Here is a 23,618-nt window from a genome sequence, read left to right as displayed (position 1 = left end):
ATATATACATGTATATGCCTATATATACATATATATGCATATACATATAAATATACATGCATAAATTTATGTATATATACATATGTAGATACACATATTTATATATATATATATATATATATTTATATGTATGTTTAGGTATGTATACATATATATACACATAAACACATGTATATATTCATATATATACACAGATGTGTATATACACGTGTGTATATATACATATATACATGCATATGTATACATATATATGTATACGTATGATATACATATATGTACCTAATTATATATGTGTGTACACATACAGAGAGAGATAAACATTCACATTCTAGATAATGCAAGATAGTCAACAAAGAAATAAAAAAGAGCAGTGGATAGAAGAAAAGTGTACAGAAACCGAGCATCTAGATGAACCCCAAAGAAATGTTTCATAAGATGAGAGAAATAAGCAGCAGAAAATCGGCTTCAGCTTCCAAATGTACCAAACCCCGGAAGGGAAAGTCTTGCAAATCAGAGACGACATCGAGCCAAGATGGGAATACATAAGACTATTATTTAATGATGGCAACTACGACGACGACGTGCTATTGGATACCGGCAATAGTATTCTCAAAGAACTCAGATGGGCCTTTAAAGTCAGCCACAAAAAAACAAAAGATCCTGAAGCAAATTCAAATAGAAGACAAAATTACAAAGTGATTAGAAGCTTGTACAAAAAAAAAAAAAAAAAAAAAAAAAAAAATCATGAGAGAACTGTATAGCGAAACAATTCTGAGAGAACTAGAAAAAGTTCCTGGCTGACTCAAAGGGAAAGGCACGCTTCTGGACAATCTTCGCTACGCAGTCAATACAGTCTTAATCGCCACCTGCGGAGAGTTTGCAACGACTTCTCCAGTGACGCTGTCGTTACTGTCCAATTTAGAACCAGCTTGTAACCTCAAGCTGGGAGAACAAGGAATTGAGCAGGTATCATCCTTTAACTACTTGGGCTCTTTAGATGGTCGTAGCAAAAGAAGCCTCCAACTAAATGAAGAAGTCAATAAAAGTGAAAAATCTGTCTCCTTAAAATTTTGTTTGGTCCGTGCTACTATGCGGATGCGAGTCATGTATCTATAGAAAGGAAAAAAACACTCATGGTGATCAAAAGAAAACGTTCTCGCACAATTTCCATCCGAATTAAAAAAAACGTATTGAAAATCGCACGAGACCGCGAAGAATGGAAGCAAGTAACTAACTCTTGGTTCCTGAAAGTCCGCATCGGATAAGGTAGTGACGACGACATATGTATGTACATATATATATATATATATATATATATATATACACACATGTGCATACATATTTGTGTGAACACGCGTGTGTGTGTGTGTGTGTGCATTTATTTATGAATATATCTATGCCTGTTTATATATGTGAGTATATTATACATATATATGAAAGTAGATATATACACATATATATGTGAGTATATATATACATATATATGTATATATGTATATGCATATGTCTGTGTGTTCATATCACACAATCATAACACTGGTAGAATTTTATTATATCTTACTATCACATTCACTTCATCTTATTTTGTTGGGTAAAAAATTATAAAATAACACGCTGTAAACTCAATAATCTATCAAATAGATTAAACAGATGTCTACGTGCGTGCATATGTGCATGTCAGTGGTTGTTTGTGTACACACACACACAAATTATATTGTATTATACATATACACATGTATATACACATATATTACACGTTTATTTATACATACATGTGTATATGTACGTATATGTGTGTATATATATATATACACTTAGTGTGTATGTTTATATATATAAATATGGGTATCTATATCTACCTATGTTTATGTATATCCATATATATGTATATGCATACATGTCTGTATATATACGTATACACACATATATACAATGTGTATATATTAATTTCGTGTTTATGTTTATATATGTCTATGTATATGTATATATTATACATACACAGTATATACATATTTGTGTATGTACATGAGTCCTTGTATGTATGTATGCATATGTGTCGGAAACACATTCGAGTCTCGGGGCCCATTCTAAACATAACCGTATGTTCCCCCACTTAGATATACTCTATTGGTTAAGTACCTCATCATTAACAATGATCGTGAGATCCCTAGCCTAAATATTACACCATCCTCCCTTTCCTTAAAGGATGAATTGCACTGTCCCTCGCCTATTATGCGCGAGGGAGCATAGTAATGAGAGGTGTGCGAAGTAGTTAACTGTAATAAATGTTAGTGCTAGTATTGACCTGCATGAGCTTGTTTATTTACCATCCTGGCTAATTGCAAATGCGTTAGCAAGCTTCGATACATTTGATAAACATTCATTGTATTATGTAGTGCAGTTGTAATGTCCAAGAAACATTGTAATTAAGAATATAAGGGAATACTTATACATTATATCTCTAGACTGCCATGTGTTACATCCTTTCAAAACAAATTCTGCAGAAAAGTATCAGGGTCATGGCTTTCTGTATCATATCTGACAGTAAAGTTATACTGCATATTACTGAGATGCACAAGAGTTTTCACTTTACCATTACTACGGGGTAACATTACATAATTTTCATCATCAGAACTGAATCATTTCAGAATATATATTAGAAATCCTAATTTATCCAGCAATAAAATAATTACTGATGACTGTCCTCGCGGAAGTGCATCGTCAGCGGTGGGTGGAACTGCCTGACGAGAGGACGAGGGCTGTGGTGACGCTGGGGTGGGAGGCCGAGAAGAGGGCGTGGCTGGGGGTGGCGTTTGGGGCGACTGGTGGCTATGGAAAAAAACGCAGGATCACGAATTACGAGAGTATTGTAATTATAATAACCGTGTCTGCGAGCCTGCTGGTATGCTGGCATGTGCTGCTACTTCGACTGATGCTGGATACAGGTCTTCCATGATGACGATGTTGGTGCCCTTCATCTTCCGCATCACCGTATCCCGTTCCGAAAAGAGGGTAAATTTAGAATTCTCTCGGCCAGACTTCCCGACGCGGTGGACGCGCTCGAACAACGGGCTCAGGTTCAGGCGATCGTGAGGGATGTTGTACAGCTGACATTTTCCCCAAGTCTCTCCGGGGACTTCCATCACCCCCGTGAAGTGGAGACTGTTGCGCTGATTGGTCGTCCTGATAGTCCGTGCGTTTGGCCATCTCTTGCAGTTGTTGCTGGAGGTCCTGATTTGAACGCTGCAACAGCTCAATTTGCTTCGTTTTCTCTTAGTCAATGATGGCACGGGCAAGTTTGGATTTCAGATCGGCGAATTCCTTATGAGAAAATGTTTGGCTTTAGATGACGTTTAGATGAACTTTTGTTCGTTTCTTAGCTTAGGAACTTCTCTTATGACGCATAATTGTGTCAACATAACAATTACGTTGTGCTTCTACCAGTGCATCCATGCTCTTGGTCAATGCTGAATTAGATGATGGCGAAGCGCGAGCTGGCGGTGGAAGTATGCTTAGGGATGCTTTTTCGGTCGGTAGTTAGCAGCTAGTTGTGTGTAGCGTGGGGGGGGGGGGGGGGGGGAATCTATGTAGGAGAGTTGTGGGATATTTAATTTTTAGCTTGAAAATGCACGAATCCAAACACCTCTATTTCCACTAAACAGACATATGCAGCACTGCCTCATAAAGGAAGCCCTTTCTATGGCTGTCAACCGTCTAGAACAGGGTGCACGCTTGCTCGGTGGTTGAGTTAAAGAAGGGGCTGAAGGGAAAGAGGTTGGGATGATGAAGGGCCTGAAGGGGGAAGAGGTTGGGATAAGAAAGGAGCTGAAGAGAATAGGTTGGGATGAGGAAGAGGCTGAAGGGCAAAGAGGTTGGAATGAGGAAGGGCTTGAAAGGGGAAGAGGAAAGGGTTGAAGGGGGAAGAGGTAGTAGGGATGAGAAAGGGGCTGAAGGGGGAGAGGCAGAGATGAGGAAGGGGCTGAAGGGGGAAAAGGTAGGGATGAGTAAGGGGCTGAAGGGGAAAGAGGATGGGATAAATAAGGGGTTAAAGGGGAAAGAGGAAGAGGCTGAAAGGTGAGAGTTTGGGATGAGGAAGGGGCTGAATGGGAAGAGGTTGGGACGAGTCAGGGGCAGAAGGGGGAAGAGGAAGAGGCTTTGGGGAAGAGGTAGGGATAAGTAAGGGGCTGAAGGGGAAGGGGTAGGGATGATGGAGGGGAGTCGAATGGTTGATTTTATATTGGTGCAGCTTGTGTGCGGCGACTGGACAGGTTGATATTCTTTCCCCCTTTAAAAGTGCGTATACGTGGGGAATGGTACTTACTATTTCAAAACATAAGAAATAAGAATAAAGTTTTTTTTTCTTTTGGTCTGCCTGTAATTTATTTTATTTTACATTTTGTTTTATTTCAGCTTTGAGGTCTTTATAAGGTAGGAAATTGTTACTCAAAATAAATTGAGATCAGCATTTGGAAAAACTAAACTCGAAGGTGGATTATATACTTTCCCTGTTCGTAAATTCGCTGTTGAAGGTGAGGAATAGTATTGGTCAGGACGTGTATTTCTCACCCTTTATTCGCAGGTATTTTTCACACGGAGGAATATGATAGAATGTTGTTTTTATGCTAATGACAAATCAAAATTTTGAACATTTATGATGAAAACATGATCGCAATGTGATAAAGACGGAATGTGCATGTTCAGCTAGACGGGTTTTTAGATGAAATTAGAGCAGTTTAATCTTTATTAGTATAAACGATCACTACTAAATTATAAAAGCCATTTCCTTAAGTTCAATAAGAATACTTATAGTATACGAACATTGTCGTATTATTATTGAACTTTAATTTAAACATTTACATATGATATACATATGAGTATATATATAATTATGCCTACCACTATATAATTCCCCCCCATGATAAAGCAGGATCAACCGGCCATTGCATGCAGTGAAGGAAAAGGAATCTGCGTTCAAAAGAAGCTCTGTAGCCTGCCGGTGGCCAACGCTGCTTGTGACAAAGATGGACGCATATGCTGCAGAAAAGGTTTTCTTAAGCTTAAACGTACGTCAGCGCAAAAAGGTTTGTAAGCAATGATGCTATTTAGAGAGCAAATTCACATTCTGTTGCACTAAATGAATAGATCATTACCATTTGAGGTCCATGCCCGTCAAATTTTATCCGTGCATTTACCAAACCCTTAGTAAATGGATAAATATGGTTTCTTCATCACACAGCTATATATTATATATGAATTTCACACGAAACGAAATGACCTACACCTAGCACCTGAGACTGACTCACCGAACGCTTGGGTAAAAATACATATATATATAAAGATATGCATAAATCAATATATAATACATATACATGTATATATGCAATATATATGAATACATATACAGAAATATATATAGACATACGTTTATATTTATATTTGTTAATACATAAAGGTGTATATATATATATATGAATATCTATAAATGCATGCATATTCATATACATACATTATATGAACCTATGATTATATATACATATGCATTTTTATATATATATACATTTTTAATTTCTTTTTGTTCATGTATATTAGTAAATATGTATTCATTTATACTAATATATATATTCATATATATATATATATATTGATATTTATATATATTCATATATATTTATATATATATATATATATATGTTCATATATATTATTATATATATATTAATATGTACGTTTAAATTATTATATACGAATATGAGTGTATATATAAATACGTTAATATATATGAATATATACGTTAATATATATGAATATATATGTTAATATATATATAAATATATGTTAATATATTTGAATATATATGAATATATATGTTAATATATATGAATATATATGTTAATATATATGAATATATATGTTAATATATATGAATATATATGTTAATATATATGAATATATATGTTAATATATATGAATAAATATGTTGATATATATATATGAATATATGTTAATATATATGAATATATATGTTAATATATATGAATACATATGTTAATATATATGAATATATGTTAATATATATGCATATAAAAATTAATATATATGAATACTTATGCTTATATATATCAATATGTTAATATATATAGATATATATGTTAATGTATATGAATACATGTGAATATATATGAATATATGATCATATATATGAATATATGATCATATATATGAAAATATATGCTAATATATATAAATATATATATGTTAATGTATATGAATATATGTGAATATATGTCGATAAATGTTAAGATATTTGAATATATGTTAATATATATCAATATGTTAATATATATGAATATAAATTAATATATATGAATATATATGAATAAATATATATGAAAATAGATGAATATGTTAATATATATATAAAATACATATGAATATATATGTTAATATAAGAATATTTACATGAATATATATATGCTAATATATATATAAATACATATATAAATATATATAAACATATAAGACTATATATGAATATATATGAGTATATGAGTAATATGAATGAATATATAACTGACTATATATGTTAATATATATTCATATATAATATATATTCATATATATTAATATATATGTATTCATGTATATTCATATCTATTCATATATATATTCATATCTATTCATATATATATATATATTCATATATATCAATATATTCATATATATTAATATCTATATTCATATATATTCAAATATATCATATACATTAATATATATATATTCATTTATATTAATATATATTCATATATACTAATATATATATTCATATATATCCATATATAGCATGTATACATATATTCATTTATATTCTCATATATATCCATATATATTTATACATATACATATATCCATATATATTTATACATATACGTATATCCATATATATATCTATTCATATATATATTCATATATATATGGATGTATATGTATTCATAGATATATATTCATATATGTTTATATATATACATATTCATATATGTACATATTCATATGTATGCATATTTTTTTATATATATGTAAGCATACATATATCTATATAAATCTATACATACATATATATTTATTCATATATATATATTCATATATTCAAATACATATTCATGCATGTATGTATTCAAACATATATTCATATATATTTATATATATACATATTCATATATATATATACATATGCATCTACATATATACGTGCATATATCTGCATATATATGTTCATATATAAAAATATACATATATAAGGATATAGATATATATATATAGAAGTGTATATATATATAACTAAACAAAAAATATATTAATAAATATATACATATATGTGTATATATAAATGTTTATATATATATATATATATATATATATATATACATACGTATCACTATATATAATTATATCTATATACATATGTATATATATGGAAATATCTATACGACTATAATACATTTAAATATATATATATATATATATATATATATATATGTACATACATATCTAATACAAATATATACATACTAATATGTATACATACACAAATATGCATATGGATATAAATATATCTAAGCATATATATATAGAAATATATCCATATATATGTATATATACCTACATATATAATTACTTATAAGCATATGCATTAATATATGTATGTTCATATATATACATATTTATACCCATATATATATATATATATAGAGAGAGAGAGAGAGAGGTAGAGAGAGATGTATAAATATGTGTACATATACCAATATAAGCATAACAATATCTGTGATGCATATATATAAATACATACATATGTATATATAATGATACATATATATACATATACATAAATATATAAACATATATATACGTATATCAATATATATATGTATATATACATATGTATATAGACATATGCATAAATATACATATTTGCATATCTATTCGGAAAATATGTATATGGAAATAAATATATACACATGTTCATACATATATACAAATATATATCCATATATATATACTTACATGTATATATGTATATAAGGGTATAAATAATTTTATGCATATATGCATATATATATATATATATATATAAATAAATACATCCAAGTGCAAGAAAACACAAATATGCCGGACTTTTCGCATTTACTGCTTCATCAGGGCACAAATATATATATATATATACATATATATATACATATATATGTATATATACAATATATTTATACGTGTATATATTAACAATACATTTATGTGTGTATACACATATAAATGTATATATATATTCAAATATGTATATTTACGTATATACGTATACCTATACATAGAGATATATATGCATATATAAATATTCATATATATATAATATATATGCACATAAATATATAAATATATATATACATACATGTGCGTACATATATCTATATGTTAATATATATATAGTATATATATATTTATATATGAGCATATATATATACCTATATGTGCATATATACATATATGTATATATGTATATATACAAATATGTATATAAGTATATATGCATATATACATATATGTATATATGCACATATAAGTATATATATATGCTCATATATATAAATATATATATATACTAAATATATATATTAATATATATATATATTAACATATGAATATATATATTTATATATTTATGTGCATATATTCATATATATATATATATATATATATATATATGAATATTTATATATGCATATATTTATCTCTTTGCGTATACGTATACGTATATACATAAATAAACATATTTGAATATATATACACATAAATATGTATATACCCACTCATAAATATATTGTGTATATATACATGTATAAATATATTGTATATATACACGTATAAATATATTGTATATATACATAATATGCATATATACACATATGTATATATGCACATATAAGTATATATATGCTTATACATATAAATATATATATATACTATATATATATATATTAACATATAAATATATGTACGCACACATATATATACATATATGTATATATACATATATATATACACATATATATATAAATGCGCAGAGACATACATTTATCTATTTACATATATATACACACACATATGTCCATATATATATATATTCATATATATATATACATATATAGAAATATATACATATACACATATACTTATATATGCATATAATATATATGCATATTCATGCATATATTTATATATATGTATATATTTATATATATATGCATATATTTATCAACATATTTATTTATATATGCATAAACATATAATACATATACATATGTATATATATATATATGGTATACATATCCATATATATGCATATATGTAATATGTATTCATATATATATATATATATTAATATAACATAAGCATATATATAAATGTATACTTATATATGCATACATATACATATAAATATATATTTATGCATATATTCATATCTATGTATATACATATATATGCATATTTATATATAAATATTTATATAAATGCATGTAAATATTCATATATATGCATTTATATATGTCTGTATATATGCATATATAAAAATATATATAAATACATATAGATATGCATATATATATACATGTGTATCTCTCTCCTTATATCTATGTATATATATGAGCATATATATATACACATATATATATATATATATATATATATGCGTATATATACTTTTTTTATGTGAATATATATTTATATATATAATCATATATTCATATGCATATATGCAGTTATATATTTAAATATATAGATATATTCATATGCATATATGTATAAAATATATATATTAATTTACATGTATATACATACACGCATTTATATATTTATATATATATATATATATATATATATATATATATATATATATATATGCATTTTTAAGCACACACACACACACACATATATATATATGTATATGTATATATATGCATTAATATATATGTATATATATAAGCATATATATATATATATATGATATATATAGGTACATGTATGTATATATCTATAGGAATATATATGTATATATATGAATATATATATATATGATATATATACTTGTATATCATCATCATCATTATGGAGCTAACGCCGGCAGGGGCGCATAGCCGCATCCACCCTCCGCTTCCACCTACGAGGATCCCTCATGGCGAGCCGCCAGGCAGGGGCCCGGCCCATCTCTAGTTCCTCACGACAGGTTTGATCGATTTGCCCAAGCCACGACCTTCTCGGTCGTCCCACAGGCCTCCTCCACCCAGGGTTGTCTCGGACAGAGACAACCTGATGGGCAGGATCATCCTGTGGGAGTCGAGCCAAGTGGCCATATAGCCTGAGTTGGCGATCACGGATTGTGCAAGTAACAGGTCCTGTACCGGTCTCACGGTGCAGCCGTTGGTTGGACACATGGTCCCGCCAACTGTACCCCATGATCCGGCGCAAGGATCTGTTACAAAAGGCATCAAGACGAGATTCCAGAGCACAAGATAGTGTCCAAGTTTCACTACCATAGAGTAAAACTGGCAGTATCAGGGCCTTGAAAACACGTAACTTGGTCCTTCTGCACAGGTACCGACATCTCCAAATACTCTTGTCGAGAGATTTCATGACCCCTGCTGCCAGGCCAATCCGTCTACTGACTTCTTGGTCTGACAGCCCAGAGTCGTGAAATGCACTACCGAGGTATATAAAGCTCTTTGTGACTTCGATGTTTTCCCCGCAAGCACGTATCGACTGTACAGGGTCTCCTAGCAGGCCCCCAAAATCCTGGATCTTGGTCTTGGTCCAGGAGACCTCTAGCCCCAGGGGCTTCGCTTCATTGCTAAATGCATCAAGAGCCGCTACAAGGGTTTCCAGAGATTCAGAGAGTAAGGCAACATCATCGGCAAAGTCAAGGTCTGTAACCTTGATATTGCCCAGAGTTGCTCCACAGTGACTTTGGACAGTAGCTCTACCCAGTATCCAATCCATGCAAGTGTTGAAAAGTGTTGGTGCAAGAACACAGCCTTGCCTCACCCCTGAACTAACAGGGAAGAAGCTCGACAGGCCCCCACCACACTTTACAGCACTTTCAGTGCCTGTATACAGGTTTGCTATTAGTCCAATAATCCTTATTGGAATTCCTCTTAGTCTCAGGATCTCCCAGAGAGATTCGCGATGCACCGTGTCAAACGCCTTCTTGAGATCGATGTAGGCTGCGAGCAGCCCACGTCCGAACTCACGACGGCGTTCTATAATGATTCTAAGCGCCAGGATGCGGTCTATTGTGGACTTACCAGGAGTGAAACCAGATTGCTCCGGTCTTTGGTGCCTCAACAGGTGGTCCCTGATACGTCTCAGTGAGATGTGTGCGAGTACCTTGCCTGGTACACTGAGTAGTGTAATGCCTCGGTGATTGCTGCAGTCCCACCGATCCCCTTTCCCCTTCCAGAGAGGGATGACCACACCCCTCAGCAGGTCAGGGGGAAAGGTACCAGTCTGCCAGATGGCAGACAGGACTGCATGCAAGCCCCTTGCCATAGGTTCTCCACCAGCCTTTAACAATTCGGCTGGGATGCCACAGACACCTGCTGCTTTACCACTCTTCAGCTTGGAGATCCCCCCCCTGATTTCGGTCAGGGAGGGTGGATCCTCGCTGATGGGTGGATCTGGCAGAGGAGTCTCAACATTACCCGCATCCATGTTAACTGTTGGTGGATCAACCTTATACAACTGCTCAAAATACTCAGCCCAACGCACACGCACCCCATCAGGATCTGAGATTATCTGGCCACTTGCTGAGCGGACTTGTATATAAACATGCATATATACATATACATGTGTATATACATCCTTATATATACACATGCATACATACACACATATATATATATATATATATATATATATATATATATATTTGTATATATATACATATGCATATAAATATATATACATATATAATATTTAAATGTATGCATATGCATATATTTATATGTATGGATATACTTGAATATTTATATTTATGTATACATATGCATATATATGTGTATATATATACATATGAGATATATATGATATACGCATATATTCATATATATGAATATATATATATATATATAGCTATATATATGCATATATATATTCATATATAGATACATACATATATATTCAAATATACATACATATATATGTATATATATACCTACAAATATATATATGCATAGATATGCATATATATATACACATAAATATATATATATATATATATATATATATATATTTATATAGACATTTATATTTGTATATATGCATATGCCTACATATACATGTATATATTCATATATATGCATTTGTATATGTAGGTATACATATATGTATGTACACATTTATACATGTACAATTATACATGCATATATACATATATATATGCATATATATAAATATATATGTAAACATATACATGCATGTGTATATATTTACCAATATGCATATGTATGCATATATATATATATATATATATATATATATATACATATTTATATATAAATATCCATGCATATATATATATTTGTATATATGCATATATATATATATTAGCATATATATAATATTGTATATACCTATATATGTATATATAAATGCATAAATGAGTAGATAGGTAATGTCTATGGAGCTAGCTAGATCCTAGTTGCACAATCCCTTTGGTGGGTTGGTTGGTTTAGTACTAGTCCTCCTGTCTCATATCTAGTGACCTAGGTTCGAGGCCTGGTCAGGGATTTTATATATATATATATATATATATATATACGTATATATATAAATATATTTGTATATTTATATGTATATATATTTTATATACATATAAACATACATTTATATATTCATATGTATTTACACATATGCATATATATATATATATATATATATATATATGTATTTATAACCATATACACACACACACACACACACACACACATATATATATATATATATATATATATATATATATGCATTTATGTCTATATAGGTATGCATATATATATATATATATATATACTTATATATATGCATATCTATAGATATGTAAATGTATGTATACTAAATATATATGTATATATGTATATACGTATAGAAATATATGTATATACATATAAGCATTTATGTATATACGTATAGGAATATATGTATATATACATATACACATATATATGCTGATGTATATTTATATGTAGAGATATGTATACATACAAATATGTATGTATATATGCATATATTTATAAATAAAATGTGCATATATACATATATGTATATATATTCATATATATCTGGCTATAAATACATACATACATATATATACATGTGTATATATGTATAAATTTATGTATAGATATATATTGACATGTATATATCTTCATATGTATATAGATGTATATACGTAATGTATGTATCTACATATAAATATTTATTAACATATGTATATATATTATATATATACATATACTAATTTATATATACACACATACACACATATAAATATATTCATGTATTCTGAAATACATAAATATGTGTTTGATATGTAAAAATATTAATATATATGTATATGTATATATAATAAATTTGTGTTCATATATGTATATGTATCTATGTATATGTATATATATTTGTATTTATGTATATATGTATACATAAATATTTACATACATATATGGATATGTTGTCGATTAAGTTATCCTAAAACTATTTTATTGTTAAATTTATACTTATAAACTTCATAGGAATCTAGATATCTATAACGTTAATAAACTACATTAGGTTGTCAATTAAATATTTTTGTCCACCACATTGGGGGTACAGATAGCCTAGGTTGGGAACCCTGATATAAATATACACAAATATATTTATACGTATGTGTACATAGATATATGCACCATAATATAAGGCCTATTTTAAAACAGGCAAGGGCAGTAACAACCAGGACTCTAAGAAGGTTGGAAGGGGGAAGAGATGTACGGAACAATATGGGACATGTAGCCACGATTGTCCAGGTGCTGTTGACAACGAAAGAAATTGCCCCGACAACATGATGTGCTGTAAGAAGTCACTCAAGTTAGCGACTCAAAAACAAATTACGGCAAGAGGAAGAGATAACGACTGTACAGCAGCAGGAGGAACTTGCAACGACGCTACCAATATATGTCAAGAGAAACTTCCCATCGCATGTCCGGATGCGACTAAAAACTGCTGCAAGAGAACCAAGGATACCTGCAAATCAAAGGGCTTTAGATGTGTAAAATCCTGTAGAGGAAATGTCAAGAAATTGAAAGGTTGTAAGCAAGGAAAAGTCTGCTGCGACAGGGCAGAGAAAAAGAACTGCAAAAGCTTGGGCGGAAATTGTAAAGTTGAAAGTAAATGCAGAAACGAAATCCTAAGTCCCACCAAGAAATGTAGGAATAATAAGGTATGTTGCAAGAAGGGTGAAACGTGTAAAAAAATGAATGGGGTTTGTCGAGAGGAATCTAAATGCAGCAAAAATACGCTTACCCCCTCTGTACCATGCAAAAATGGTAAAGTCTGTTGCGAAAGAGGAGAAACCTGTAGAAAACTGGGAGGTAACTGTCGAGAGGAATCTAAATGCAGCAAAAATACGCTTACCCCCTCTATACCATGCAAAGATGGTAAAGTCTGTTGCGAAAGAGGAAAAACCTGTAGAAAGCTGGGAGGTAACTGTCGAGAGGAATCTAAATGCAGCAAAAATACGCTTTCCCCCTCTATACCATGCAAAGATAGTAAAGTCTGTTGCGAAAGAGGAGAAACCTGTAGGAAGCTGGGAGGTAACTGTCGAGAGGAATCTAAATGCAGCAAAAATACGCTTAGCCCCTCTATACCATGCAAAGATAGTAAAGTCTGTTGCGAAAGAGGAGAAACCTGTAGAAAGCTGGGAGGTAACTGTCGAGAGGAATCTAAATGCAGCAAAAATACGCTTACCCCCTCTATACCATGCAAAGATAGTAAAGTCTGTTGCGAAAGAGGAGAAACCTGTAGAAAGCTGGGAGGTAACTGTCGAGAGGAATCTAAATGCAGCAAAAATACGCTTTCCCCCTCTATACCATGCAAAGATGGTAAAGTCTGTTGCGAAAGAGGAAAAACCTGTAGAAAGCTGGGAGGTAACTGTCGAGAGGAATCTAAATGCAAGAAAAACACACTTACTCCTTCTATACCATGCAAAGATGACAAGGTCTGTTGCGAAAGAGGAGAAACCTGTAGAAAGCTTGGAGGTAGCTGTCGAGAGGAATCTAAATGCAGCAAAAATACGCTCTCCCCCTCTGTACCATGCAAAGACGGCAAGGTCTGTTGCGAAAGAGGAGAAACCTGTAGAAAGCTGGGTGGAAACTGTCGAGAGGAGTCTAAATGCAATCAAAACACGCTTACTCCTTCTATACCATGCAAGGATGGTAAAGTCTGTTGCGAAAAGGGAACAACTTGTAAATCAATGAGTGGACAGTGTAAAAAGGAAGCTAAATGTAAAAGCAAAGTGTTGAACCCCAGCAAGAAGTGCAAATCTGGTAAGGTATGCTGCTTAATCCGTACCTGTAGCGACAGAGGAGGGAAGTGTAAGAAAGAAGGAAAGTGCAACGGCAGAATCGTCACGGTGAAGAAGCCATGCAAAGAACCCAAAGTCTGTTGTCTAGGTATGTTAATGAAATTACGTAATGCACATTCATACAAGCACTCGACGATAAACATATATGCATATAAACATACACCCAAACACTCGACTATAAACTTATATGCATATACACATACACACAAGCACTCGACTATAAACTTATATGCATATACACATACACACAAGCACTCGACTATAAACTTATATGCATATACACATACACACAAGCACTCGACTATAAACTTATATGCATATACACATACATACAAGCACTCGACTATAAACTTATATGCATATACACATACACACAAGTACTCGACTATAAACTTATATGCATATACACATACACACAAGCACTCGACTATAAACTTATATGCATATACACATACACACAAGCACTCGACTATAAACTTATATGCATATACACATACACACAAGCACTCGACTATAAACTTATATGCATATACACATACACACAAGCACTCGACTATAAACTTATATGCATTACACATACACACAAGCACTCGACTATAAACTCATATGCATATACACATACACACAAACACTCGACAATAAACTTGTATGCATATACACTACATAAATTAAGCATAAATCGGTTCACTGGTATCTTTACTGCTTTGCTATCGCTGTCATCATGATAAAATGAGTTCAATGATGATAATACGACTAGCGCCAGTGGTGGTAATGGCAAGAAGGGAATGAAGAAAAATATTATAGCAGTGATGTGTATGATAAAATAATATATGAAAAATCAAAATCAAGCTAAAGTAATTATCATCATTGAGGAAAAGAGTTATTATCATTATCTTTTTCTTAACTTTGGAAGCACTAATCTAACTTATACGTGTGCAATGACTTTGCAACTAATCTCAATAGATGAAGTTACTGATGATTTTCTGTTTTCGATCAACAGAGACAACGGGCCCAGACACCACGACCGAATCAGCACCACAAACAACTGTTGGTCCTGGACCACAAACAACTGCTGGTCCTGGACCACAAACAACTGCTGGTCCGGGACCACAAACAACTGCTGGTCCTGGACCACAAACAACTGCTGGTCCTGGACCACAAACAACTGCTGGACCGGGACCGCAAACAACTGCTGGACCGGGACCGCAAACAACTGCTGGACCGGGACCGCAAACAACTGCTGGACCGGGACCGCAAACTGCCGGCCCAGGACCGCAAACAACTGCTGGTCCGGGACCACAAACAACTGCTGGTCCGGGACCACAAACAACTGCTGGTCCGGGACCACAAACAACTGCTGGTCCGGGACCACAAACAACTGCTGGTCCGGGACCACAAACAACTGCTGGACCAGGACCACAAACAACTGTTGGTCCGGGACCACAAACAACTGCTGGTCCGGGACCACAAACAACTGCTGGACCAGGACCACAAACAACTGCTGGTCCGGGACCACAAACAACTGCTGGTCCGGGACCACAAACAACTGCTGGCCCGGGACCACAAACAACTGCTGGTCCGGGACCACAAACAACTGCCGGACTGGGACCACAAACAACTGCTGGACCGGGACCACAAACAACTGCTGGACCGGGACCACAAACAACTGCTGGACCGGGACCGCAAACAACTGCTGGCTCGGGACCACAAACAACTGCTGGACCGGGACCACAAACAACTGTTGGTCCGGGACCACAAACAACTGCTGGCCCGGGACCACAAACCACCCCTGGACCGGGACCACAAACAACTTCTGGTCCGGGCCCACAAACAACTGTTGGTCCGGGACCGCAAACAACTGCTGGACCGGGCCCACAAACAACAGTTGGTCCGGGACCGCAAACAACTGCTGGACCGGGCCCACAAACAACAGTTGGTCCGGGACCGCAAACAACTTCTGGACCGGGCCCACAAACAACAGTTGGTCCGGGACCGCAAACAACTGCTGGACCGGGACCACAAACAACTACTGGTCCAGGACCAGAAACAACTGCTGGCCCGGGACCACAAACAACTACTGGTCCAGGACCACAAACAACTGCTGGCCCGGGACCACAAACAACTACTGAACCAGAACCACAAACAACTACTGGTCCAGGACCACAAACAACTGCTGGCCCGGGACCACAAACAACTACTGAACCAGAACCACAAACAACTACTGGTCCAGGACCACAAACAACTGCTGGCCCGGGACCACAAACAACTACTGAACCAGAACCACAATCAACTACTTCAACTCAAACCACTTTCCCCATTCCTCCCACCATTGTAACTGGTCCCACTACATCTACAGACATAGCTACCACTACACTAGATACAGCCACTGTAATTACAAAAGATACAACCACTGTTACTACATCAAATACAACCGCTGCCACTGCAGCAGATACGACCACTGTCATTATAAGCACAACCACTGCTACTACAGCAGATACAACCACTGTCACCACAACAGGTATAACCACTACCACTACAACGGACACAACCACTGCTATTACAACAGATACTACAACAGGTACAACCACAGCAACAACAAACACAACGACTGCCACTACACCAGATACAACCACTTCTATTACAACAGATACTACAACAGGTACAACCACAGCAACTACAACAGACACAACCACTGCCACTACACCAGATACAACCACTGCTACTACACCAGATACAACCACTGCAACTACACCAGATACAACCACTGCCACTACAACAGACACAACCACTGCTACTACACCAGATACATCCACTGCCACTACAACAGACACAACCACTGCCACTACACCAGATACAACCACTGCCACTACAACAGACACAACCACTGCAACTACACCAGATACAACCACTGCTACTACAACAGGGACAACCACAGCAACTACATCAGACACAACCACTGCCACTACACCAGATACAACCACTGCAACTACACCAGATACAACCACTGCCACTACACCAGATACAACCACTGCAACTACACCAGATACAACCACTGCCACTACAACAGACACAACCACTGCCACTACACCAGATACAACCACTGCAACTACACCAGATACAACCACTGCCACTACACCAGATACAACCACTGCAACTACACCAGATACAACCACTGCCACTACACCAGATACAACCACTACAACTACACCAGATACAACCACTGCCACTACAACAGACACAACCACTGCAACTACACCAGATACAACCACTGCCATTACAACAGACACAACCACTGCAACTTCACCAGATACAACCACTGCCATTACAACAGACACAACCATTGCAACTACACCAGATACAACCACTGCCACTACACCAGATACAACCACTGCAACTACAACGGACACAACCACTGCAACTACACCAGATACAACCACTGCCACTACAACAGATACAACCACTGCCACTACAACTGATACAACCACTGCCACTACAACAGATACAACCACTGCTACTACAACAGGTACAACCACAGCAACTACAACAGACACAACCACTGCAACTACACCAGATACAACTACTGTCACTACACCAGATACAACCACTGCCACTACAACAGATACAACCACTGCCACTACAACAGACACAACCACTGCTACTACACCAGATACAACCACTGCTACTACAACAGACACAACCACTGCAACTACACCAGATACAACCACTGCTACTACAACAGACACAACCACTGCAACTACACCAGATACAACCACTGCTACTACAACGGACACAACCACTGCTACTACAACGGACACAACCACTGCTACTACAACAGATACAACCACTGCTACTACAACAGATACAACCACTGCTACTACAACAGATACAACCACTGCTACTACAACGGACACAACCACTGCCACTACAACGGACACAACCACTGCTACTACACCAGATACAACCACTGCTACTACAACAGATACAACCACTGCCACTACAACAGATACAACCACTGCTACTACAACAGATACAACCACTGCCACTACACCAGATACAACCACTGCTACTACAACAGATACAACCACTGCCACTACAACAGATACAACCACTGCTACTACAACAGATGCAACCACTGCAACTACACCAGATACAACCACTGCCACTACAACAGATACAACCACAGCAACTACAACGGACACAACCACTGCTACTACAACAGATACAACCACTGCAACTACAACAGACACAACCACTGCCACTACAACAGATACAACCACTGCCACTACAACAGATACAACCACTGCCACTACAACAGATACCACTGCTACTACAACAGATACAACCACTGCTACTACAACAGATACAACCACTGCCACTACAACAGATACAACCACTGGTACTACAACAGATACAACCACTGCAACTACAACAGATACACCACTGTAACTACACCAGATACAACCACTGCTACTACAACAGATACAACCACTGCCACTACAACAGATACAACCACTGCTGCTACAACAGATACAACCACTGCTACTACAACAGATACAACCACTGCCACTACAACAGATACAACCACGGCTACTACAACAGATACTACCACTGCCACTACAACAGATACAACCACTGCCACTACAACAGATACAACCACTGCTACTACAACAGATACAACCACTGCTACTACAACAGATACAACCACTGCCACTACAACAGATACAACCACTGCTACTACAACAGATACAACCACTGCTACTACAACAGATACAACCACTGCCACAACAACAGATACAACCACAGCAACTACAACAGACACAACCACTGCCACAACAACAGATACAACCACGGCTACTACGACAGATACAACCACTGCCACTACAACAGATACAACCACTGCCACTACAACAGATACAACCACTGCCACTACAGCAGATACAACCACTGCCACTACAACCGGCACAACTACTGCTGCTACTACAAATGCACCTACAACAGTGGGTGCATAACAGGTGTGGTTGTTGTGAAGCATTAAGATAAGTTGACATTGCTACACCAACTACAGCTACTGGCTTAACAACTTTATGGCTGGTCCTCGTGCAATGGATTCAACATCCAATTTTACCACAACTGATTATAATATAACAACCACATCGTCAATTGATTTTACTACAATTGATCGACTAACCTGATTTCATTCAAGCTTATTCCAATGCAAATGACTTTACTGCGAATTATTTCACTATTTATAAACGAACATACAATTAGCTTCCATTCATTCCAGTGATCAAACTGCAACTGGTTATAAAATTCATTTCAATGTAAATCGGGTACAGCTTATTCCAATTCCCGGTGGCTGATTCTACTAAAACCGATTCCGCAACACATGAATCACCTAGGGCTTATTAAGTTGTAAGTTATTCTAATACAGTTGTTTCCCATACAACTGACAGCTAACAGCTTCCGCAACAACTGACTTCACTAAAGGTAACTCCCCCAGCAACTTATTCTATCACAAGTAAATTAACTTCTGTTTGAATCAATCATTCCACTACAACTGATTAAACTATTCCAACGTATTTCATAGTTATTCCACCATAACTGAATATAAAACCGCTGATTCTTCTACTAATAAGTGTACTCCAATTGACTCTAGAAGAACTGGTTCTATCGTAAGTGATTCAACTGCAGTGGAGCAGATAATAGGAAGAGTCGTTCAAATTGTGATAAAAATTTGGTAAATATACTCCTCAAATCCCAATTTTGTTTTCCTGTATACTCGAAATGCACTGATTTATGCCCTTCAAATCTACTAAAGTCATATATAAAGTTGGATATTGCAGATATTTTTACACAGTGTATGTCTGTATCTATTATGGTTCTTGAGACGGCACATAGGTACTTTCACAGATTTAAAAAATATCTGCCGCGTCAACAGCTAAGGTCATTAGCGTACTTTAACAGACTCAGGAGAGCAAAAAAAATGTAGCATTGATTGTTAAGGGATTTTTCTTTTTCAGTAGGGCTATAACATAAAATTCTAAAACAAAGATGGCGTCGAAGAATGAATGAATACAATACAGAATTTAGACGATAAAAGCTTACAGATGCAGTGGAGTGAATGTTAGCACACAACCAGTGATACTCTCACTTGGAAGTTGACAGCTGCATCTTTGTGCATGCCAAATATGCTACTGATATATGGTACCCAATCCATCATGATCAAGGATAAAGTATCTTCGCCGCTCTTCAAGAGTCTGGGCTACAGCAGACGTGAGTTGCATAAGTCATAGCCTGTGCTGGATCAGTGTGCATGACCTACTGTACTAAATTGGTCAGCAAGTCAAATTAATCCTATTCTTTCATTTCTTCTGGTGAAGCTTGTCTTCCTAATATACGACAGATCCAGCATAGCTGCTACAGTGGATTAGGCTTGGCTTGTCATATTTATGAGAAAGCAGAGGCCTTATGGCTCAATCCCACCCACCAGAGCAGCTTTTCTCCAACACAATAGGCGTGCTGCCTACCAGGCTAGATGTTGTGTGTAGGACCATGTAATTCAGTGTCAGCAAGAAGTAGAGGATCCTACAGACTGGCGATGGCAGATGGTAGGTGAGGAATGACAGCAGGTCTTCTCCAATGGTCAAGACTTGCCAACAGCTCACCAAATGTGGGTATAAATCTGGCAGTCGTGGCAGGTGCAAGTGCTAAAAACTGGGTCTTACGTGCATTTGCAAATTTGAGGTGTAACTCAACACTCCTATAGTCTTATTTTTGGGAATTAACTGTTTTATAACTGTATTATATGTATCATCAATAAGTAGGATCACAATGAGTATGTAGAGTATAAGATTGGATCAAACTTCCTTGCTATATAATATTAGAGAAGCAGAAAATCAATATTATTCAAATCATGACCAATAAACCCTTTTTTATCATACAGAGGTACGTACATGCTGTATCTCAAGAACTATCATATCTACAGACATGCTTTTGTTACCAAAATGTCCACAATAGCCATGTTTATATACGACTGCAATAAATCAATATTTTCAAAGTTATGGCTCAGTAACCTTTTTTTTTTTTTTTTTTTTTTTTTTTTTTTTTTTTTTTTTTTTTTTACCCGCTAATGACCTTAGCTGTTGACGCGGCAGATAATTTTAAATAAGCAATCAATCATTGTTTGCCCTCCTGGGTCTGTAAAAGTATTTAAATGCTGTATCTCAAGAACCGTAATAGGTACCCACAAGCACTTGGTACCAAAATATCTGCAAAGCCTAACTTTATATTCAACTTTACTACATTTATGTGGTTTAAAAATGATAAATTTTAAGTTAAAAAGAAAAAAAAAAAAATTGCCTGAACTGGGGTAGACATCTTGGGTTTTGGGACCGCCATCTTGAAATTTTGTGCGGCCAGCCGTGTTTTTGAAAAGGATGGGATTTCAAGAGTACATGCACCTATTTTCATGATTGTATCACCATTAGAGCAATTCTTTCATTTATCTGCTCCATTGTGCAGTTTCCACTAATACGGATTTCACTATAACCTAATCTAATATAATTTATTCCATTGCAACACTGAATGTATTTCACTACAACTCATTTTCTTACAAACGATGCCTAAACTTAGTTATTGTTACTACTTCAGCCTATATAGATTAGTAGGATATAACTTCCCTTATTATATTCTCTAATAAAAATAAGTCTGCATAATAATTACAGAAATGTAAACAAGTAGCGATGATGTTAGAATGTATGGATAATTTCTATATTACAATTTTATTTGAAAATATGAATATAAACCACGAGGAGTTGAGTATCATGAATACTTTATAAGAAATTATAACATGATACAATAAATTACTTATTAGAAAGAAATACTATTCAAGATGTATTAGCTGCATTGAACATATTTCAATTTGAAATTATTAAATTTGGTAAGTGTTATACCCAAAGAAAATACA

At 34.5% G+C, this 23,618-nt stretch overlaps 2 protein-coding genes across 2 annotated transcripts in view; both read left to right on the top strand.

Moving 5' to 3' along the window:
* LOC125041213 (mucin-2-like) overlaps positions 1-20,238 on the top strand; it is a 24,979-nt gene extending 4,741 nt beyond the window's left edge. Inside the window, exons 2-4 of the mRNA XM_047636051.1 lie at positions 4,928-5,081; positions 14,007-15,740; positions 16,653-20,238. Coding sequence (XP_047492007.1) covers positions 4,928-5,081; positions 14,007-15,740; positions 16,653-20,098 — 5,334 coding nt within the window. The 3' untranslated portion in view covers positions 20,099-20,238. The remainder of the gene's footprint in view (positions 1-4,927; positions 5,082-14,006; positions 15,741-16,652) is intronic.
* Positions 20,099-23,618, top strand: LOC125041212 (transcription factor SPT20 homolog; the record flags this gene model as incomplete). Its single annotated transcript, XM_047636050.1, has 1 exon — positions 20,099-23,618. A coding segment is annotated over one exon (594 nt), but the record flags the coding sequence as incomplete, so codon positions are not given.

Source organism: Penaeus chinensis, chromosome 30, assembly GCF_019202785.1.
Source record: "Penaeus chinensis breed Huanghai No. 1 chromosome 30, ASM1920278v2, whole genome shotgun sequence".
Lineage (NCBI taxonomy): Eukaryota > Metazoa > Arthropoda > Malacostraca > Decapoda > Penaeidae > Penaeus > Penaeus chinensis.
This window is presented reverse-complemented; position numbering and strand designations above follow the sequence as displayed.